We start from the raw sequence: 23,156 nt of genomic DNA, 5'->3' as shown, positions 1-23,156 counted from the left end.
ATTTTAATAAAAAATTTAAATATCTTAAGGTTTAAGGTATAATGTACCTTAAAGTATCATACTTTTTACACTAAAAAGTGTGGTATTTTAAGATACTTTTTTAAGAATAATAAAAAAGCTCTGAGTAGTATGTTATACGATGATGAATACATACTACTATTTTCCTTTCGTATTGCAAGAACTTTTAGCTATACCTATATTGATCCATGCATATGTTCGTATATCTATTTAGATTTATTAGTATCCATATAAATCTAAATAATATTTAGAGACAATACCTTTGTTTTAATGTGTATTTCCTCGACGGACTGCCTATATATTGGTCATCAAGTTTTCTTCGAAGATTTGACAAATATAAATATAGTATAATCGTAGTGCAAACTTTATATAACTGTAGTGTAACGTTTATATAGCTTACGCATAATTTTGGGTCGTTAGATTTTATCTGAGATTCACTTAAACATAGAAAAAAAATATTCATATTGCACATACAGGTGAGAGGATTCGATCCCACGTACAGTAACACGTTATGTGCGTTAACATTGTCTTTTGAAAGTCACATAAAAGTTACGCTCTAGTTATATAAAAGTTATAGTGCAATTTATCAAATTTATACTGCAATTGCACTATATAGAAGAAAATTTGGCGTCAGTTACTCAATTGCAATGCAACACAACTTGAAAATATGTTGTTGATGAAATACAGCTGATAATAATTTAATAAGCATTACCTGAATTCCATCAAAAAATAAATTAATTAAGTTGTTTTTTTTTTCCTCGAGAGATATCTGCATGTTGCTCTTATAGTGGGCTGAAATAGGCCCAGGATCAACCGGCCTTCATACTGGTACTATAGTGGGCCCATTTTGTAGACGCACTAGTGTTACTAAAATAGAAGCCCATTGGGCCCAAAACCTCATCTGCTCACGTCGTCTCCGGCTCTCACATTTTCCCCACCCAAGTTGCCGCCGGCCGGCCGCCGCCCAGTGCTCATGGCCGCCGCCGCTGCAGCCTCTCTGGTTGGGTTGCCCGGCTGCGCTTCTCCACTCTCCAGCACCCTACGCTCTGGCCTCACCGCGCGCCTCGTCCCGTTCACGCCCCGCCCCCGCCGACTTCGCCTTCGCGTTTCCGCCGCCACCCTCCGCGAGGTCTGCGCCGGCCGCGTCCCGGAGCACGTCATCCAGAGGTGCTTCCCTCCCTCTCCCCGTTCGATATTTTCGAGTCGCTAGCAAGCTTCCTAATGCATCGCATGACGCTTCCAGGGCTGAGGAGGTCGGCTATGTCGTCCCTACCGAGGTGCAGGAGCAATCCTTGCCCGTCCTCTTGTCTGGCCAAGACTGCATCCTCCACGCGCAGGTGGTGCTCTTCCTCACTGAGCTCTGCTTTGCTTTTTTGCTTACTCTTTTTGGATTGTTTCAAGTTGTAGAAATGATGCAATTTCATACTATTAATTAGCATTGCTATGTTGAATGTAGACAGGTTCTGGGAAGACACTTGCCTATCTACTGTCGGTCTTCTCGGCCATCGACTTTGGTAGATCCTCCGTGCAAGCGCTGGTTGTCGTTCCAACCAGGGAGCTCGGCATGCAGGTGAGTGATAGCTGCTTGCTGTGCAGTTGTCTCCCACCTGCCTTGTGCGTCCATTCTAGCTCACCTTGTTGTCTTGTTGCTGTTGTTGTGCCACTGTCAGGTTACCAAAGTTGCTAGAGTACTTGCAGCAAAGGCCTGCACTGTTATGGCTTTGCTTGATGGTGGAATGCTGAGGAGGCAAAAGAGTTGGGTAAAGGTAAGGCTTTAGTTAATTACAGGAGCATTTTAGTATTTTAGGCTGATTTATGTTTTTATGATGTATATGTTGCCTCTGAGATTATGACATAATAACTAAATTGCTTTATACTTTTTCTAACTTGATGAATAAAGAGTAGGTTTAAGTTTCTCTTACCTGACTATATTGATCTATTTCCAGGCAGATCCCCCAGCAATAGTTGTTGCTACTGTTGCAAGTTTGTGTCAAATGCTTGAGAAGCGTGCTTTCAGTCTTCAATCAATGAAAGTATTAGTTATCGATGAGGTGATTATTGTATTCTTGAGTCCTAAATCAAACTGCGTGAAGCTCAGTCTGCCAATGAAATCTCTGAGTCTGTAGATTTGCTAACAGCCAAGAGGCCATCGGAACTCATTTCATTGATTTTTCGGAGAAGAGGGGATACCTAATTGACATAATTGTTTTGATAGGTTGATTTTATTTTTGGGTCGTCAAAGCAAGTAAGCTCTCTTCGCAAGATATTAACATCTTATTCAGCAGCTTCCAGTCGCCAGACCATATTTGCTAGCGCATCGATTCCTCAGCACAATCGCTTTTTGCATGATTGTGTGCAACATAAGTGGACCAAGGTTGGATCTCTATCTGTGTATTGCATACACACTCTTATTATTACTACATGAAAAAATGGATCTTTTTGGACCTCAGCTAACATGTGTTTGTTCACATATTCTGCCTTATCTTCATGCAGAGTGATGTGGTTCATGTTCATGTGAACCCTGTACAACCTATGCCTTCACACCTATGCCACAGATATGCGGTGAGCATATAAACTTATTTGTATGATAATTTCCCTCAATCATTTCCTACAGCTGTAGAACTTAGTTCCTGTATTGAACAGAGTAAAAAGCCAAATTCCTGTAAGAATCTGGAAAAGTTCCCATGCAATGATTGGAATTTACAACCCTAAACACAGCAACAAGCATTCTTCTCACAAGCTCACTAAAGTACTGAACAGAATACATGTGAATATAGAAGGATTTAGTCCTTTTACACCGTATAACACATCTTTTTTTGTAGTTTTCAGTAATCTCATGAATATAGAAGCAGTCTTTTTGCACCAAGGACCTTTTTCCATTTACTTATTTGTGCCTGCTGGGTTGACTAGTTGCACAGCCAATCCCTTTGCTCCTGAAAGCTCTTTTCTGATTTGGTTCTTATTCTTACTGATTATGGTAAATTCTTAATCAAATTTACAGATCTGCAGTAAAAAGGAAAGGTTGCATATTTTGCTATCCTTACTTGAGAAGGATGCACCAAAGTCAGGGATTATATTTGTTGCTGAACAGGTACTGATACTTTGTGGATTCTATTAATCCATGGTATGTTGATTCCTTGATTATTATATTGCTCCAGAGTGAAGGGATGTGCTAACTTAGGAGTTAGATTTTATACTAGAGGGGCCAACTGACCATGGGATCTCATGATGGGCTAGTACTACTATCCTATATGTGAATACAAAATGGTTATCGTTGGTACTATGTACCCACTGGTATGGAATAATTTACCTTCTTGGTATGATCGAAGGGTTCCATATCTTATGTTCTGTTCCACATGGAAGCCACCACCCAAGTGCATCAGGTGTGAACCAATCAAGATGCCCCTTTAGCAGACTGTTTTTTCTTAATTTTTCTTTCCAATGGATGGCAACAAAACATTTAGTAAGACTTGCAAAATCAAAATCTCACGCATGCTTGCTGGTATCATTAATTGGGGGAGGTCATGGATTTTTCATTTTCTGGTACCATTGCATACCAAAAATGACATTATCATGGATACTATTTTCATTGTACTAGGTTGGGGCTATTATTAATGATCCAGCTCCAGACAATAACATTTATGCATTAATATTTGTTGGAAATAGGTCTATAATTCATTTGCAATCCTAACATATTTGAAAACCATATATTCAGTAACCATAGATGTTTAAGTAGCAATTTGGTTTGTTTACTGGCTGAGCAGTATCATTTATTTTTCACCAAGTGCTTAACACCTCTTTTCTGGGGAATGAATGGATATTAAGTAAACAGAATAGTAGTGTAGCAACATCTTGTTTGCAGTTTGTTTGTTTGTTAACTCTTTGAGCTGTTTTCTTAGTCTGAGAGATCCAAAAAGGCTGGACACCCTCCTTCAACTACCGTTGTCGTTGAGTTCCTGAGAAGTACGTACATGGGAAGCCTAGAGGTCCTTCTACTGGAAGAAGATATGAATTTCAATGCTCGTGCCATCTCATTCACTGTTAGTGTTCGCTTTCAGTTCTTGCATTTTCAACGTTTCCACTATAAAGACATGCTTGAATATTTGATTTTCACATCTGTATCACCAGTTCACCACATATATATTGTTCTTCTACAGGAGGTCAAGGGAAAAGGCTTTCTGCTAGTATCAACTGACATAGCAAGCAGAGGGTTTGACCTCCCACAAACCAGCCACATATACAACTTTGACCTTCCTAAGACAGCCGTCGACTATCTGCATCGAGCTGGAAGAACTGGGAGAGAACCATTCTCCAAGTCAGCCTGCAGCGTGACAACCCTCATAACAGAGGATGAGCTCTTTGTATTACAGAGATTTCAGAATGAACTCAAGTTCCATTGTGAAGAGCTACCTTTAGAATCAATGTTCGCATTTAACTCGTGAAGTTCCTCACTGGATGTAAATAGCCATTTCTTCTTGTTTTCATCCCTGTCTTAAGAGGTTTCCTGTTTTTTTTTCCATTTAATCTAGATGGAGCGTGGAGATAGATGTTGAACATATTATGTTAAAACATAAATCTGCTTCTGTCCTTGATCCTTGTTCACTAGACTGTACAGATTTTTCTAACAAAGTCCCATTAGTTGGAACAGGGTTATACTGCCAACTCTTTAATATTCAGAGTATTGACTCCAAAAGAACAGTATCAGGTGACAATCGAAGTAATCCGAACATTCAGTTCAACACTATTTCATGTCAGATTATCATAGGATAGAAATTATTTCTCATTTGTTCTTTCATATCAGATTATCAACATATGAGACAAATTACTCCATGAGGGATGCCGATGGCAGGCAGACGCAGCCATGAACTGTTCAGATTCACGACATATCGACATGAACTAGGAAAGCAGATGCAAATTTATAGTTCAGGTAGGCCAAGTCAAGTTACTCTTCTTTAGCCTCCAGCAATTTGGAATCGCAGGCCACGATCTTCACCTTGTTAATTGTTTCTGTCATCTCTTCGTTCTTGAAAGTTGCATCTCTTAGGATGAAAGTCCACACGTTGTCGCAGAACCTGTAGGTGTGTAGATGGCCCTGCGCAGAGAAAGGGAAAGCCATCACTTCGCTAGCAAGCGGGAAAAATGCAGGCAGTCTGAACATATACATCTAATTATGAGATACTAGTAGCAACATAGACGAGTATTGAATGAAGATATTGGCATATATCACTTCCACAGATAAATGGTGTAACCTCGATGCACAATAATAAATCAAGCAAATTTTAAAATTAAAGATAATCATGTTATTGAAAAGCTTGCAGAAGTAACCATCTTCAACAGACATGACACTTTATAAAATGAAATAAACTAAACAATCAATCTTCCAGTTATTTGCATGTTTGGTCAAACAGGAATACATACTTGCTTGAAAATGCTGCTCACGCTGCTTGGCCTTGATATTGAGAAAGTAACATCATGATAAAATCCTATTTTCATGCAGATTTTGATTCCCCCAAAAGTGCTAACTTATTGGCCACGATAATTTTGTGGCAATTATTCTAACGGAAAGTTATCAGAATGGTGAGTTAATATTAGCCTTATTTAGCAAGCTGCTATTTCCTTTCCACAAAAGAATGCAAATGTGTAGACATAAAAGAAGACTCCAATGGCAGAAGTTGTAATAATTTTATCAAATACATTGTATTATCAGTACTTATTTCATTATAGCATTACAGAGAGATCTGTGGATGTGCATAGAACAGAGTCACAAATATCATAGCAGTTGTTGATATTGAAAGGGTATACCTTGACGGTAACCTTGCTCTTGACCTGATGCTCCAAAGCGCTAGTCATGGACTGAAACAAGAAAATCAAGACAGATATACATAAGCATTAAAAACAAGTAACTTGACAACCTACACGAGCCAGGGATAATCAAGAAGCAGCAGGCGTTATGAAAGAACCTTGTCAAACTGCACGAGTACTTGGATGGCGAGCTCGGGGCTGAGCGCGCCACTGGAGACCATGTCGTCCAGCGTGTCGGTGAGGCACATGCCGATGGTGGACCTCCGGTACAGCTCGAAGGTGGCCATCCTCTTCCCTCCTGCGCTGATCGACGCATTTGAGATCGGCATGCAATGGCTGCCTCAAAGTTCCTCTTTTTGCAGGAAACAAACTACTCTTACTATGATTACTAGTGCATCATCAATCCTCCGATCGATCCGCACCCTACTTATCGTCTGCCTTAAATCTTGCATCCAAGAAGGGCAGGATGCAGTTACTCCCTTTTTTTTCCTCACGCAGACAAAATTTTATATATAAAGAAATTGATGCCGGATTGATCCTGCATACGCAATCTCTCCCCCTCTATCTCTCTCTCTCTCCCTATATGGGTGTGACGCCAATCGAGAGCGCAACACAAAACCCTAAAATTTCTATAGATCCCGACCGACCAAAACGGGATGAATCGAATCGAAGTGCGGCGGCGAGCAGGAGGAGGGAGGGCTGTGCGTACCTGATCTGAAACTGAAACGGGCGGAGAATCGAAGGGAGGAGACGAGAGCAGGAGGAATTCGAAATCTGTGGCTTATATACACGGAGGGGGAGAGGGGGAATTGCGGGGGACGCCTCCTTATATAGGCGTACGTCGGTGCCAAATACCAATTTTACCCCTGCCCTTCATTTTTTTTACTTTTTCACAATCAGAATCGAGATGATTCATGCTCCTGCCCATATATGTTTTTTTAACGTTTGGTGCTATTAATGTTCAATCAATCATCTTATTTAAAAGTACACAATCATTATTTATTTTATATGAATTTATTTTATTATTAAATAAACTTGAAGCATATCTTATATTTTTATATACGTGCACACAAAATTTTAATAAGATTAATGTTCAACATATGTTTCAAAGTTAATTGTGTTAAATAGAAAAGTTTGGATAAAATAGTCTTGCTTAAAAATTTTTACACGAGATTCTTACATAAACATTTACGTCTCCTGTGTATTGTTCTTGCTTGGTCTAGTTAATTCATCCAAATTTCCGATAAAATATATGTTATAAAAAGACCGGACTAGTGTCGTGTTTATCCTCAACTCCACAGAATGCCATTAGTGAATTCTTTATGTTTTATTTAGGTGAGCGTTTCAACTTTCAAGCACCTGAAAGGTTGTAGGCTTGTATCGATGTAGGTCTGGTTTTAACGTGCCAGAATCTGCGATGAACACGTGTATTTTTGTACAGTAAAATGTTTCTCTCCTGATTAGATTTAAAAGCCGCCGTTGTGTTTTCTCCTGTTCTCCGCAACCAAGATCGAATATTGGATGAAAAGATCATAGGGGTGATTTGTTTGAGTTTTTATGAGAAAAATCAAAGACATATTAAAAATAATAATAATTTATAAATAAAACATTTATATATGTAATCTTTAGCGATCTAAAAATCAATATCGAAAAATAAACTTCGGTGTAAAACCTCAAAATAAATTTAAAGTTGAAAATTTAAATTTTGACATAAACGTAAAGACAAGCATAACATTTTCCATTAGTTACAGTGAATCGGTGATAATAATCAATGACTTTTAATCAAACAAGAAAATCATCCAGGTCGCAGAACGATCGGAAGCAAATTCAGATAATCAACGTCTCTGTATTTAGAAGAGGAGATTACTCTGCAATCCCCGTCATTTACTCATGTTCGTATATCCCAAAACATCAAAACATGCAGGTTCAGAGAAGCTAGCGGCAAGCTCAGCAAGACAAGCACCCTCCGACGCCAGCAAACAATGAACAAAGTGAGCAGCTAAAGTGACTTGTGGAGTACAGAGACACCTCTGATACGTTATATATTACGTTTAAATTTTAAACAGTTCAAGGCAATAAATATAACCTTCAAGCGCTCGCTACACAAGCAAATGGCACACACTACAGCATCGAAGAAAAGCCATCATCCTACGTATAGACTACTCAGATCAAACTGTGTAGCGGTTCTTGAGACCTTTATCCATCTTTTTTGCATCGTCCTACAACCAAAAATGGCATGAATAAGATACGGTTATCTGGGAGATAATGTAACAAAGCAAGACTTGAGGAGTACTCACATGAACAATGAATCCAATTGAGTCCTTGTAATCCAGAAATTCCTTCCACTGCCTCCCGATGCTTAACTGATGAAGAAAACAAAGGGAATCAATTCTGTTCAGCTTATCTGACCTAGCTAAGCGAATTAATTTATAATAATGATCTGATGAGGATCCAAAATACTTAGCAATGTACCGCACCAGTCATACATGATGCTACAACAGCAAGAAAATACTACAGGAGACAGTACAGACAATTTGCAGCAAAGGAATACAGAGAAATGAACAGATCTTCATATTCCCGTTTAAACCTTGGTTGAAACAGCTGTGCAGTTTGTATACAAAACCTAACCCAAAATAAAAACAATCCCCCTATGACAAGCTTAACTTGAAAATTTAAGCAAGTGTACTCAAATATTGCAAACACTCCACATGTAAAGAGAAACATTTGGACAGGTTCAATACATAAATGGCTCCAAGGTAGCCAGATGTCTGCAGTGAAGAAACAAATGAGTAGCACAATCTGCAAATAATACCTGAGCAGCCTCATTGGCAGCATTTTTAGTCCAGATGGCTATTCTTTCCTGCTTGCCACGCACACTAACAACTGCTCCACATATTTCATCCCCACAATCGAATTGTTCGCCAATCATTGCCAATAACTAAACACAACATTTGTGGTAAAGAGTTAGGAAGGAAATTGTATAAAGGATAGTTGCACAAATAAGTGAGTCAAACAATGCTTACGGTATGCAACCACATTGTATCGGATTTTGCTCTGCCACAGCTGATCGTCCATTTACCTCCATTAGCGCAGATGGGATCTTCCCATTTTGGTTCAATCTTATTCTTAAAGCAGTGGAAGTCAGCTCCCACAACCAACTTGCTTGGGTGATTAATATTGTTATAAAGGCTGAAATACCACTCAACTTTATTAGCATAAAGGACAAGATGAAAAGGTAGAAGAAAAAAAGAATGAAGCAAATTGTCAAATAAAATGTAAGACAGATTTAAGCAATCTGTTAGTAGAAAAAAAGTGCCCTGAAATACATGAAATAATCAATAAATTATTAAATTTGTGTAATTGTGTGTAAGGACACGTGTTATAATCTGTCAAGAGAGCCCAGAGTTACATGCGAATCAATAGGCTATTCGGCTCAGCTTGGAGGACTATCTCAGATTTCACCAAACGTATTAACTCATGATGAATTAACCACAAAAATTGAGCGACGAAAAATAACCTTCTTTTTAGTAGATATTGAGACTCAGTAATATCATATTAGATTTTTTAGGGGTAAATCTTGATTTTTGAGTGCCAACCAAATGCACATAGATAAAAGTTAAAATTATAAAACACCATCAGCCAACTGCTTTGCAATCCTAGATGGAAATATTTAAAGTGGAGTGTACGCATTTTAGATGGATCTGATTCATGTCTTCTAATGATGATCATGTTTTTCTTAAACAAAATATGCAGAAGATTAGCCAAAATAACCTAGAGCTAAAAATTGGAGAAGATCATAAAAATGTCATATGATGTGGCCAGACAGATGCCAAAAGGCATAACATTACAGGAAAGACGTGATAGCATGATCAATGAATATTTCTTATAAGAAACAGGATGGATGTGCAAAGCGCAATCATGACAACAGGCATGAAAAGAAATGTGTAAGTGCATCCTATGATATTATTTGCAATAAACATGCACGAGAAGAAACCAAATAGTTTCCAACTCAGCACTACAAGTCTAATAGAATATGGCTTCCAACAATGACAAGACATTACAATTGGTGTACTGGCATTTCAGTAAACAAACCCTGCACTCCTATTTAACCAAACTCTAATGGCTAACCAAAAGAAGGCAAATCAAATCATGCGAGCACTTTTCACTCGAGGCATTTTTTCTACGGTATTAAAAGTTGTAGTCCTCGTTCAGACAAATTTTAATCTGTCAGGTGACAACCTCTTCCATCTAAAAAGATAATCAGGATAGCATAATACAGACAGTATAAACCTTATATCCAAACAAAGTTTCATCCAAATAAATAAACAAAGTAAAACACTCGAACGTGACACAGCATGAATCATTTACTAATCGCACTCCATGATGAACACGAAAAGTAGGCTTAAAAAACACTACAATTCACTAAAACTTAATATTCGTTTCCCAATCATTCTGCCTAATCTGCAGCTAACTCAAACTCTCAGATCCACAATAGATCTCGCTCCTACAATGTGAAGCGAACGACATGATATACGGGAAAAGATCGCATCAGCAGCAAACAGCGAATCGAATCGGTTTAGAAGCTAGAAGTGAATCTAGTGGAGCCGCAGTGAGGCAGGGCAGGGGGAGGAGAAGGCAAAGAAGGGGGCAAACCTCCAGAAGTCCTCGACAGTGGAGAAGGTGTGGATGGGGCGGATGGAGCTGCCCCATGCGACCTGCTTGGCTTTCCCCTGCGGGTTGTCGAACCAGAAGGTCCACGCGTGCTCGAGCGGGTGCGGCGCGGCGGGGAGGTTGGGCTGCGGCGGCGCGTGGCCGGAGTCGTCGTCGGCGATCTCCCCCTCCTCCCTCTCGTCCGCGTCGCGGCCGGCGCCGGCGCCGGCGGACGGCGGCCTCGTCTCGTGGTCCTCCGCCATGGGTTGTGCCCTAGCTCGTACGGCAGCTGCAAAAGCAAGTTAGCAAGCAAATCTCACTCCCGCACTCGTCTTGGGCTTACAAGGCCCATCGTCTCACGCCCAGCCAGGATGGTTAACGAGTTCATGTTTTTCTATACAAAATTTATGTTTTTCTATACAAAATTTTAAATTTATGAGTTGAGGTTTAAAACATGGTGAGCTGAAATGTCTCTAAGGCCAGTGTTAATGAATGTTTTATGAAGGAATGAATGTTCTATGATGGTATCATACAATAGCGATGATAAAATAATAATAAAATAGGAGTGAGATAGCGATGATAAAATAATAATTAAATAACAATGACTAGTATACTGCAATAGTGTTAAGAATTAATAATACTTTGGTTTTGAAACGGAGTGACCAGTGCTTTCGGGGGTGCTTGTATCCATGTTTAGTGAAACATATTTATAAATAAAAAATAATATGTAAATAAACTTTTGATATACCTATCTAAAAATCAAGTCTGAAAATAAATTCAGTAAAAAACCCTAAACTAATCTAAATTTAACTCTAAATGTAAACTTCAAAATTTAAATTTCGGTTTATAAGCATAAAAATAAAAAGACTATGACGTTGAGGGCCCCTTTGAATTACAGAAATGAAAAAACGGAGTTATATGAATAACATAGGATTCTGACAGAAATATAAGTATATAACACAAGGTTGAAAAATATAGGAATAACCATTTGATTGGACCACATGAAAAAAACAGGAATTTGAGAAGAGATAAAGACTCAAAGGATTTTTTCTATGAGATTCTACCTCTTGTTAAGTTTTCTCCAAAACTTGTATGGGAATAGGCATTCCACAGTAATTTCATAGGATTTCATAGGGTTCATTTATTTGATTCAAAGTGTTTTATATGAAAAATCCCTATAAAAATAAAATCCTCTAAAATTCCTGTGAATTTTCTTTAAATCAAATGGGCATGAATCACCTTTTCTTTTTGGCATCCTGTCGGTTTATGAGGTCCGCACATGTGCTGACTGCCGACAAGCCAGGTATATATTTGATGCCTAACTTGCTAAATGTTCTTAGGAGTAGACGGATTTCACGGAACCGACGGTTTTTTCATTATGGTTGTCATAACATAAAATCGTGAAAAAAAATTACGACAATTATGTAATAATCATGTTTCATCTGACAACGGTTTTAAAGGTGGCGTTCACGGTAAGGTAAACCTGGAGTAGCAACAGTATATTAATAATCATTATTAATGATAGTTACCCGATTTGCTTCATTATCAGGGATAACATTCCCTCGTTTTTTACTATAAATCAAAATTTTAGCTTTTAACTTTAAATTTAAAAGCTAATTTTAAGTTTTTTTAATTTTTCGACCGCTAATATATATATATATATATTCATAATTATTTTTTATTTACAAATATGCCATGGGCCCTGGCTTACCTGTCACTCAAAGTTATGCCTTTATTCAAGTTAAATATCAACTGGAATATTACTCTAAACCTGATTACGTAAAAAAATAATGATGGCAAAGCGATAGCAGAAGCTTTAGTTAGAGATTACTACTTGCTACAATGATCAAGACACATGCAACATGCATTATATTTTAATGCTGACGCTGAAGGGTGATGTATATAAGAGAAGAGAACGATGTATTTCAGTATCGACTTGTAATAGTATTATACTGGCACTATAGACGGGTGTATATCCATAATGAGGCATATATATTAGTATAATACAGTGACGCTAATTAATCCGTGGCAGCAACCGCCTAACTACAAACGGGTAATTTATAATAATAAAATACATGCAATATAGTACTAATAAAGGGACGAGCAAAGAAAGAAAACTAGTGGATTGCGGTGTGTAGGGCTGTGTAAAAGCATAATTTGATTTGGTATATAATCTTTAACTTTCTGATTTTTGAATATAATTGCAATTAATATACAATCGATTTTTAAAAGTTGATGAATTGGATTTTATATAAAACTTAACATATTTTTCATATATATAAAAATTATGTTTTATGTACAATATTTTTTAAAAGTATAATTGGATACCATCTTATTTTCCTCTTCACACATGAGCTATACATAAATATGCTTAAGCTAGAATTTTTTGGATGATCCGGGACCACCAAGACCACCGTCTTTATGTGCTAATGTCCTGATTGAGCGGCCATCATTTTTCTTTTTTCTTTAATTAATGTGAGAATGCCCCGCTTCTAAGTGAATAGGGAGCCTCTACTCTTTAAATTATCTTTATAACATCGTAATAACATAATAGGTACCTCCGTCCCATAGTAACTTTATTTTTTGTTTTTCCGTGTCCAACATTTGACCATTCGTTTTATTTAAAAAAATTGTAAAAACTTAAAAAAATTAGTTACGCATAAAGTATTGTTCATATTTTATTATCTAGTAATAATAAAAATATTCATCACAAAAAATTTTAAATAAGACGAAAAGTTAAAACATTGTATTAAAAACTGAAAAATAAAATTATTATGCAACGGAGGTAGAAAAAAATTCATGAGTGAATAAAACTTGAGAGAGGAAAGATATGCTAGGGATAGGGATAGCAATGTGTCGGTCAGATTGAGCAAATCCATGCTTGTCCTAGTACCCAACCGTGCCCAATAGGATTGGTAGGTAGGCTGCGTTCATTTGCGTGGATTAGGGGTTGTTTAGTTTATAATTTTTTTTTAAAAAAACATCATACCAAAACTTTAAACATATATTTAAAGTATTAAACTTAGTCTAATTATAAAACAAATTTCAGATTTCGTCTAGAAACCGCGAGACGAATCTTTTGAGTGTAATTAATCCGTTATTAGCATATGTTGGTTACCGTAGCAGTTATGGCTAATCACGTCCTAATTAGACTCAAAAGATTCGTCTCACTATTTACTTCATAACTGTGTAATTAGTTTTAATGTTTATATATATTAAATACTTCATTTAGATGTCCAAAGATTCGATGTGATGTTTTTTGAAAAAAAATTTGAGGACTAAACCGCCCCTTAGTAGTCTAGATTCTCTTGTTGCTCGTGCACACACTTTTTGAATTACTACACAAAATATTTTTTAATTCTTTTTATATAAAACTTGTTTAAAAATCTTGTCAATATATTTTTCAAGTTTTCTCAGGTAATAATTAATTAATAAAATACTAATTCATTACTACATTTTTACACCGATTACTAAACCTACTTAAAAACAAGGTCGTAGAGCTTCTTGTCGATACCCATGTCTAACGGATAAAGAATGTCCATCTTACCATAAAGAAAAATTTACAAACGTATCATTATAATTTTATAAAGTTAAAGATATATTATTGGTATCTCAATGACATATAAGACCAACATAAGTCAATGACATGTAGGTCAGGAGGATATATCTTTAATTCTACAAAATATAATGACATTATAGTAATTTTTCCTATAAATAATAACTCATCAACATGATCGATAAGTTACAAAATTATCATCAACACGTTCAAGCAACACACGTTATGACGAAGCTAGTATAATTTCTTTAACGTTAGGCCAAGGAGTAAGGGGCACGAAAAATGTGCCAAAATCAAATCAACGTGTAAACATAAAATATTCGGGGTCTCGGACAAATCTATCTAGAGCCAAAAATTAAGCTCACAATTAGGGTGATAATGGGCACAACCAATCTACCTACAAAATTTAAAGGTTGGATTTAAACGGGTTGAAAATAAAATTATATAAAGTTTTAAACTAATTATTTTAAGAATTAAATAGGTCGACTTGCTTATCCTCACCCTACTCGCAATAGATGCTAACAATGACAAACCTAGACCATGTGGACTTATTTTAAGTCCCTACCACATCGAATGTTTAGACATTAATTAGAAGTATTAAATATAGACTATTAATAAAACCCACCTCATACTCTGAACTATTTCGCGAGACGAATCTATTGAGCCTAATTAGTCCATGATTAGCGAATGTGATGCTACAGTAAATATTTGTTAATCGTGGCTTAATTAGGCTTAAAAAATTTGTCTAATAAAATAGTCTTTATTTATATAATTAATTTTATTATTAGTCTATATTTAATATTTCTAATTAATATCTAAATATATTTAATATTTCTAATTAATATCCAAACATTCGACGTGAAACTTGAAATAAAAAAGTCTCTCCATCCAAACACTATCCTAAACCCGGGATAAAACGGCCGTCCCTAAGGGAGGCCCAGTCCAGGAGGCCCACCACCGGATCTCGATCGGAGGAGTGGGCCCACGCCCTTTTCTCCTTTCCTTCTCCAAGGAAACAAAGCGAAGCACAAGAGAAGAGAGCAGTGTGCGTGGGGGGCGTTTGCGTTTGCAGCTCAGAAATAAATAGCAGGAAGGAGGAGGAAGGAACAAACTTTAAGAGACACCGCCACCGACATCGCCTCGCCTCGTAACCCAAATCCAATCTATCTTTCTATCCATCTCCTCCACGCGCATTTCGGATCCGACCGACCGCGCCGCGGACAGAGGTGAGGATGTCGTCGTCGTCGGCGTCGGCGGCGCCCGCCGGGGCAGCGAGGCTGGATCTGGACGGGAACCCCGTCGCGCCGCTCACCATCTGCATGATCGGCGCCGGCGGCTTCATCGGCTCCCACCTCTGCGAGAAGCTCATGGCCGAGACCGCCCACGTCGTCTACGCCGTCGACGTCTACTGCGACAAGATCCGCCACCTCGTCGACCCGGCCCCGCCCCACCTCGCCGGCCGCATCTCCTTCCACCGCCTCAACATCAAGAACGACTCCAGGCTCGAGGGCCTCATCAAGATGGCCGATCTGGTCTGCCTCCCTCCTCGCATTACTTTCCCCTCTTCCCCTCTTCGATTCCCGTGGGGGATTTCATTTCCGCATTTCGGCGTGGTTTGATTTTGACAACGGTTTTTTTCGCTTGCTCTCCTCCCGGATCTGCGAAGACGATCAACCTGGCGGCGATCTGCACGCCGGCCGACTACAACACGAGGCCGCTCGACACCATCTACAGCAACTTCATCGACGCGCTCCCAGTGGTAGCTCCTCTTCTCCCGTACAGATTGCGCCACCAGATTTTCTTCCACGCAGGCAGCACTAGTACAGAATTGACGCGTCATCCCGGGGGTGTGCGCGTGTGTGATGCAGGTCAAGTACTGCTCGGAGAACAACAAGCGTCTGATCCACTTCTCCACGTGCGAGGTCTACGGCAAGACCATCGGCAGCTTCCTCCCCACCGACCACCCTCTCCGCAAGGTGACGACCGATTTCTCTTCTCTGTGCTGTGACGTTTCTGGATAATGTGACTGTGCCATATGAAGCAGTGTGACCTTTTTGGTTAGTTGACTGAAAAAAAAGGATTTGGGGGTTGGAGTGGATCTGGTGAAGGTTTGCTAGATTCAGTTGTTAAACTGCAATTATCATGTACTTGTTGCCGTACGGACTTGACAGTAAGGTTGGGTTAGATTTGGTGTTGGTTGGGAAAAGGATTTTCTTATTGAAGCTTGTCTGGTCGTTGGCTGGCACTGGGGATTTGGTCTGGTGATGGTGGTTCCGCTTGTGGATTATTGAATGTTTTGACTTTCTCAGCAGCAGCAGAGTTGACAGCATCTCTTTTGACTGTTGGCCTTGCTTATGTCGCTCTTTGTTTCATCTATATGTGGATTGTCCAGTGTCATTTTGTTGTATTCAAATACCATGGTGCTGCTTGATGGAACGGTTTGCTCTGTATTTCTTCAGGCTATGCTATGTTTATGTGCTACTGCATATTGCTTTGCAAGTGGATAGAGTAACCAAGAATACATGGTCTCTTAAGGAGAGGTCCTTTTCTAATTGTATTTCAATGTGATAAGTTAATTTGTCCCGTCGATGCTTCAGTATTTAAAGTGCAGTCAACTAGCAACGCCCTTGGAGGGTCAGGATCTAATGATAGCTTGCTTAGTCTTTCCTGAACTTCCCCAATAAAGTTTAGACTTGTCTTCCGTTCTCCATCAATATCATTTCTTGTGATGTGTTGTTCCTATCTCTAGAGTCTAGAGTCCTGAATTGTGTGCTTCGTATAATGTGTTAGTACAGTTACTTTCATACCCAGAAAAAAACAGTAGGGAAGGGCTCTACTGAACTGTCCTGCATTTTCTATCATATGCCTGATATATGTATTAATTTTGATCATAATTGTTTTTTATCTGATGTTTGTGTATCTTCAAACTTTGAAACAGGAACCTGAATTTTATGTGCTGAAAGAAGATGAATCCCCTTGCATTTTTGGTCCAATTGTGAAACAGCGATGGTCCTATGCATGTGCGAAGCAGCTTATTGAGAGGCTTATTTTTGGTGCGTGCAGTAGTTTTTGTTCTCTATGCCATTGCTTGAACACTTTGTAACCATGTGTATTTCGGGTTTTTCCAGCTGAAGGAGCAGAGAATGGCCTTGAGTTCACAATCGTGAGACCTTTCAACTGGATTGGACCAAGGATGGACTTTATTCCTGGGGTTGATGGTCCTAGTGAGGGTGTTCCTCGGGTTCTGGCATGCTTCAGTAATGTATGTCTACTTCTCTCTTTATGAGAATAATACCTCCGTGCGTGGTCGTTTTTCTCAGAAGATGTATGCCACCATTGAATTTGCAGAATCTCCTGCGTCGGGAGCCCCTGAAGCTTGTTGATGGTGGCCAGTCTCAGAGAACTTTTGTTTACATTAAGGATGCCATTGAAGCTGTTCACTTGATGATTGTATGTCTTCTCTGCTTGTCTTTGCTTCCTTCGCTCTTATGCTAGATTTACCTTGTTAATTGAACTGGAACATCTACTTTTGTGTCAAAAGGAAAATCCTGCTCGTGCCAATGGCCAAATCTTCAATGTCGGGAATCCTAACAATGAAGTCACTGTTAGGCAACTGGCTGAAATGATGACAGAGGTATGTCTTTAACTTGAAATCTTTCTTTGTGCGTTTCTGTTACTCATGCCCTAAATCTCACTTCGTTGTCCTGTACAGGTCTATGCAAATGTCTCAGGAGAGCCGCCACTGGATGAACCTATGATTGACGTGAGTTCAAAGCAGTTCTATGGTGAAGGATATGATGATAGTGATAAGAGAATTCCAGACATGACCATAATCAACAAACAGCTTGGTATTTACTGTCTGCAATAACATGTTATGTATATACTGTAGTCTGTGACCAGTGTGGTTAATAATGACATTAACTGCAGGTTGGAACCCGAAGACCCCTCTCAAGGATTTGCTGGAGACAACATTGACCTATCAGCACAAGACATACAAAGAAGCTATCAAAAGGCAAATGTCACAGGCTTCAGCGTCGAGTTAGACAACACGCTCGGGGTCCATAGATGGTGATATATGTTGCTCTTGTAGAGCAGTGTCAGTGGCTATAATCTTTTGGAAGTGGAATCGAATACGTATACTACTCTAGTAATCCTTTTTGTGCATCTAGTCACTCCCTAGATCCCTATCAACTTAGGTTTCCTCCTGTGTAAGCCGGCAAAGGGATTATCCACCATATCTGTGGCAGAGTTGATGTATTCATTTGTACCTTTGGTTGCTCCTCCTCCCGTGTCAATTCTTTGTCATTACTTTGTCGGTGAGAGCTATTCTTGTTCAGTATAGATGATTGTTCAAGGAAATTATGGGCTGGAAGATATAATGGTTGAGTTCAATTTCTTTGATTTAGCATAGCAGCTTAGTAGTAGTCGGTTAGATGTAAACTCTGCTGATTTCACTGCCTGGCCGTTCTTGTTGAGCTTGTGCGGCATATACCCGATTAATTTGATGTTTTTTTTTTCAATCCTATATTCCTATGTTTGAAAGGGGCTCTACCTGGTTGCGTCGCACTGCGTGAAATGCCAGGTTCATCGTTAGTTCTTTGTGTTGATAGAATAGCTGGCTGAAAGCCCTCCTTTTGTGTGGCACTTAAGATCTGGCGTGTACGTTTTATCAGGGTGTTAGTGCCAAAGAAAAAAAAATCATGAAAATAAGGACAAAGGGTACAAACTACAGATTTACAGTTGGGTTCAAATGTGGCCGGAATTAATTAGTTATTAGTAGGTTTCCTAAATTTCTGACTGAAAAACCGTAGTTAGCCAATTGTTTTGATGTAAAAAAGAAACACTTACAAACAAAACAGAAAGCAAGGAAAGGCGGGGAACGTGTCGTGTGGGGCAAAAAAAAAAAAGAAGAAGAAACGGTGGAAAAGAAAAAGGTAAAATGGGCAAAAGAAAACAAAAAGAAAATAGCAGGTTAACCAAGTAATCCATCCATCCATCCTAATACAAATACTAATAATTACTCATATCTTCATCGTGTCCAGTCGACGGGAGGGGTCGAGGAGGAGAAATCAAGTTCCAGCTTGCGGCGCCGTTGCGGGAGGCGATGGGCAACGCCGGGAGCTCGCCGGAGCAGGCCAACAAGGAGGACGCGGAGGCACGCCGCCCGCCGCCCTCCACCGTTCGCTTCTACCCCAACGCCGACCAGCCCAAGGCCAGGCAGCCCCCGCCCATCAAGCTGGACGAGGAGGACGTGCCCCCGCCCCCCGCCGCCGACGACGAGATGGCCCCTCGCAACCTCTGGCAGGTACTGCCTACCTACTACCCTACTGCTACACTCGCCAATTACTACCAGGGAAGAAGGGAGGCGTCGTCATCCTAGTCATTTCCGGCAATCCAATCCGCAGCACAATCTGACCAATCTCTGCTTATGCCTTGTAGCACTAGGATCTGGAGTAGTATCTGAGTTTATCCCCGCCTTCAATATGTTATCTGCCTCAAACCACCACCTGCCTATCTATGTTTGCTCATATATGTGTCTAAATAGGAGGGGATTTTTTGAGATGGTTTTTTTTACTCCACACACCATTTTCACCATTCCTCTGCTATTTGAAATGCACAATGATACTATTATATTAGATGCACGCAAGTATGCTCATGCCTTATATGGGCTTTTCAGTTTCACTACCTCATTTGCTGACATCTTATCTGCAAAAAATAAAAAATAAAATCTTGTAATCAAAGATAGAATGCAGAAAATTTGACGATACAAGGTAGCTACTTAGGCTTGCTACTTGAGGATCATACAATCTCCAATCAGCTAGCTCATCATTGAACACTTCCAGCAATTAACTGCTCTGGTGGTCTTTTGGCTACTGTAAAAAATCACATCTATACTTGAGAATTAGTATGTACTGTTTTAGTTTTCAAACTTCAAGAATTCAGTACAATTTCTGCTTCCAGTGGTCTGTGTAGAAACTATAAGTTATTACGTGTAGTATCTGGATTGTGCATATGCAGTTTTGGACTAAATGACCATCTAGCTCAAATAACCATGTATTGTATTGCACTTTGTATGCACAATTCTGAAAACTCAAATAGAACATTGCCAAACAATTAAATCTGTGTCCTTATGAGTAAAATGTGCATGTGAATATTCTGCAAGTTAATCTTTACTCAATGTCAGATTTACTCAAATCAGAGTTAAGATTCAGCAAGACGGTAGTCTGGTTCCTCTAGTTCTTGGTCCAAAAAAAAAAAAATGGTACCTCTAGTTGATGCAGATGAGAGAACCAAGCCTGTCTTGAATTTGGGGCCCTATTATTCTTGCTATAAGATGATTAGTTTCTCCTAGATATTCACATTTTTTTAATTAATGCAGAAAATATTGCTGTTATCTGCTAATCAATGACTCCAAATTTCAGAGGAACTCATTCTGACTTCAGACAAACATACGTGGTTTTTAATTTTAGATGCTGACGGTTCAGTCATCCTCTTGTCATATTTCTTTTAGACAATGGATTAAAACCCGGCCTCTACATCCAACACGGATATACACTGTCGACCCTTTTGTCATATTGTATTGTGCTGCAATGTATATGCTCTTATGTTCACTCATTCTGCTCTCTCAAAATGCTGTATATATTTCTGAAAAGATGATTGCTTCACTGCTTCTGTAGGTGTATGCTCTTGGAGCGTTTATTGTGCTGAGATGGGCCTGGGTCAAGTGGAAGGAGAGCAAGGACAGAGATGACTCACCCGACGACCGATCCCCAGATGGGTCATCTTAGGTTGCTCCATCAAGCTTTGGTCTCTGCTTCAAATCCTAAGATGATAAATATGTGCGATGATGTTGGACCTCTCTCTGTCCATCTGACGAGATTTTCTTCCCCATCATTGTTGCCCTGTGTCTGGATTCTGCGTTTGCCCATAATTTGCAAGTGACTTCCTTCCCATCATTTTAGAACTTGCAATCTTCTTCAGCGAAATACTTGTATTAGAACTAAAAGAAAAATGAACATTTTGCTAGTACCATCCATGATCCAACTGCAGGTTTGTTTGCATTCCACTTTATTCGATGATAAAACAATTTAAAGGCCGGCTTAGTACATGCGTTGCCTACTTGGATCAATTTAGGGCCGGCTTAGTTTTATTTATATTTATAGCTTAAGAGTTTCCAGTTCAGCCCAGAACCGTGTTCGGCTACAGGTAAAATATACTGTATAAATTAATACATAATTAATTAATTATTAGTATAAAAATTAAACAATAGATTAATATGATTTTTCAAAACAACTTTCCTATAGATTTTTTTTAAAAAAAACACAACGTTTAACAGGAAGCGCATAAGTGAAAAACGAGAAAATTTAGGTTATTAGAAGTGGGGAGCGAACGGGGCCAACATGCTGCTTTATGTCCAGAATCAAAGAACGGATTAAAACCACAGTTTATTTTCTGTATTTTTCGTCCAAATCGTTGTAGAAAATTTTTTATGTTGGCCTGCTTTATGTCCAGAATCAAAGAACGGATTAAAACCACAGTTTATTTTCTGTATTTTTCGTCCAAATCGTTGTTGAAAAAAAAGGGCATTACTTGAGAAAGAAAAATACAAACGGCAAGCGGCTTCATCTTGCGCTTATATCTATGCTTATAAACCATAAATTGAATAAAAAACCTTAATTTAGAGTTAATTTTTTTATTCTAATTTATTTTCTAGCATTTTCTCAGATCACTAAGAACACATATATAAAATTTTTACTCATAAAATTATTTTTTAATCCTTAATGAATCGTGTTGCTTATGATTAATTTAAGCGAAGCAATAGTGCTGAAAGTAACCAAAGGACACGCTTAGCAAACAAAGAAACCATTAATTAAAATCAATTAAAGATAATCAAAGGGCACATTTAACAATAAAACAAATGCAAAGTACAAACTAAAGGACACGCTTAGCAAATAAAAGAAAATCATTGAAATAATACAGATAATCAAAGTGCACATTTAGTGTTTCTCCGGTCATAATATTTGTCATTTATGGTAAGATCTCATCAAACTTTTAAAATTATGAGCATCAATAATTACTTAAATAATTAGTTTAAACACAAACAAATGATATACATCAATTTATGTCAAAAATCTATGATAATATCGTAAACTTATTAGATTATATTATTTTTGTCAAAAATCAAATAGGTTGTCAACATTTTAGAAATTAAACCAAATCTCATTCGAAATGGCAAATATTTTTTTGTGGAATAGAGTAGCAAAAAAGTTAAATTTTAAATAATGAAAGTGCTGGCTGTGACAAAAAAATTCTAAACAAGAAATATTCTTAAATGATTAGTTTAAACACAAAACAAATGATATATATCGATGAAAGTTCTGGCTGTGAAAAATAATGAAAGTGCTGGCTGTGGAAAAAAAATTAAATTCTAAATGACAAATATTATTAAATGAGTTTAAACAACAAATGATATAAATTGATTTACGTCAAAAATCTATGATAATATTGTCAACTTATTAGATTTTATTATTTTAGTCAAAATCAAATAGGTTGTCAGAATTTTAGAAATTAAACTAAATCTTATTCTAAATGACAAATATGTTTTTATGGAATAGAGCAGCAAAAAGTTAAGTTTTAAATAATAAAAATGCTGGCTGCGGGGTTCGAACCCACGCGCACTTCAATGCAGATGATCTTAAGTCTTCCCCTTAACCACTCGGGCAAACCAGTTTCAGTAATTTAATTAAATCAAACAATACATCTTAATCGTACAACAATGATCTAACTATATATATAATGCAGCATACAACAATGATCTGTATATATGTAAACATATCCAATACACGTTGATATCGTCAGATGAGTCCAAATATGAGAAATGACCAGCACGCATTCGAAAATAACCTGATACTATATGGGATGAAAACGGTCAAAAACATTATGACTGTTATATATTTATTATTATTAACTTTATATTAATACTAGAAAATATTCGTGCATTGCAATATGTGGAGATATATAATCTCATGTGCAAATTCTAATCTATCATCGATCTTTTATCTTATTAAAATATTATGTAATTATTAATTATTTGGTTGTAGTTTGCTTTATTGTTAAAGATACTTCAACT

General features: G+C 38.1%; 5 protein-coding genes across 6 annotated transcripts; 3 read left to right on the top strand and 2 right to left on the bottom strand.

Moving 5' to 3' along the window:
• The first annotated feature begins 946 nt into the window (after window positions 1-946).
• On the top strand, window positions 947-4,715 carry LOC102701326 (DEAD-box ATP-dependent RNA helicase 58, chloroplastic). The gene is made up of 10 exons (XM_006646669.3): window positions 947-1,185; window positions 1,262-1,355; window positions 1,475-1,588; window positions 1,689-1,784; window positions 1,965-2,069; window positions 2,234-2,392; window positions 2,512-2,580; window positions 3,020-3,109; window positions 3,918-4,058; window positions 4,176-4,715. Exons 1-10 carry the CDS (start codon window positions 992-994, stop codon window positions 4,458-4,460), a joined length of 1,347 nt encoding a protein of 448 aa, XP_006646732.1. The 5' UTR covers window positions 947-991; the 3' UTR covers window positions 4,461-4,715.
• A 22-nt stretch (window positions 4,716-4,737) lies between these two features.
• LOC102710166 (transcription initiation factor IIA subunit 2) lies at window positions 4,738-6,608 on the bottom strand. Of its 2 annotated transcripts, none has more exons than XM_006645271.2 (4): window positions 6,530-6,608; window positions 5,979-6,118; window positions 5,821-5,871; window positions 4,738-5,110 (listed from the first exon to the last, which is right to left on the bottom strand). In XM_006645271.2, exons 2-4 carry the CDS (start codon window positions 6,105-6,107, stop codon window positions 4,961-4,963), a joined length of 330 nt encoding a protein of 109 aa, XP_006645334.1. In that variant the 5' UTR covers window positions 6,108-6,118; window positions 6,530-6,608; the 3' UTR covers window positions 4,738-4,960. The 2 variants fall into 2 exon arrangements, with proteins under 2 accessions (XP_006645334.1, XP_015691648.1); XM_015836162.1 differs by having other exon boundaries at window positions 5,979-6,123; window positions 6,530-6,606.
• A 1,038-nt stretch (window positions 6,609-7,646) lies between these two features.
• On the bottom strand, window positions 7,647-10,803 carry LOC107303964 (eukaryotic translation initiation factor 4E-1). The gene is made up of 5 exons (XM_015835795.2): window positions 10,474-10,803; window positions 8,844-9,009; window positions 8,633-8,758; window positions 8,118-8,183; window positions 7,647-8,039 (listed from the first exon to the last, which is right to left on the bottom strand). The coding sequence occupies exons 1-5, from the start codon at window positions 10,731-10,733 to the stop codon at window positions 7,989-7,991; spliced, it is 669 nt and encodes a 222-aa protein (XP_015691281.2). The 5' UTR covers window positions 10,734-10,803; the 3' UTR covers window positions 7,647-7,988.
• A 4,265-nt stretch (window positions 10,804-15,068) lies between these two features.
• Window positions 15,069-18,482, top strand: LOC102710452 (UDP-D-apiose/UDP-D-xylose synthase). Its single transcript, XM_040526383.1, has 9 exons — window positions 15,069-15,558; window positions 15,693-15,785; window positions 15,895-16,002; window positions 16,965-17,079; window positions 17,155-17,288; window positions 17,375-17,476; window positions 17,568-17,660; window positions 17,739-17,874; window positions 17,954-18,482. The coding sequence occupies exons 1-9, from the start codon at window positions 15,259-15,261 to the stop codon at window positions 18,067-18,069; spliced, it is 1,197 nt and encodes a 398-aa protein (XP_040382317.1). The 5' UTR covers window positions 15,069-15,258; the 3' UTR covers window positions 18,070-18,482.
• A 533-nt stretch (window positions 18,483-19,015) lies between these two features.
• Window positions 19,016-21,055, top strand: LOC102710745. The gene is made up of 2 exons (XM_006645273.3): window positions 19,016-19,331; window positions 20,704-21,055. The coding sequence occupies exons 1-2, from the start codon at window positions 19,131-19,133 to the stop codon at window positions 20,812-20,814; spliced, it is 312 nt and encodes a 103-aa protein (XP_006645336.1). The 5' UTR covers window positions 19,016-19,130; the 3' UTR covers window positions 20,815-21,055.
• The last annotated feature ends 2,101 nt before the right edge of the window (window positions 21,056-23,156 follow it).

The sequence above is a fragment of the Oryza brachyantha genome, chromosome 1 (assembly GCF_000231095.2).
Source record: "Oryza brachyantha chromosome 1, ObraRS2, whole genome shotgun sequence".
Taxonomy (NCBI): domain Eukaryota; kingdom Viridiplantae; phylum Streptophyta; class Magnoliopsida; order Poales; family Poaceae; genus Oryza; species Oryza brachyantha.
Note: the sequence above shows the minus strand (reverse complement) of the source record. Positions and strands in the feature narration are given on the sequence as shown.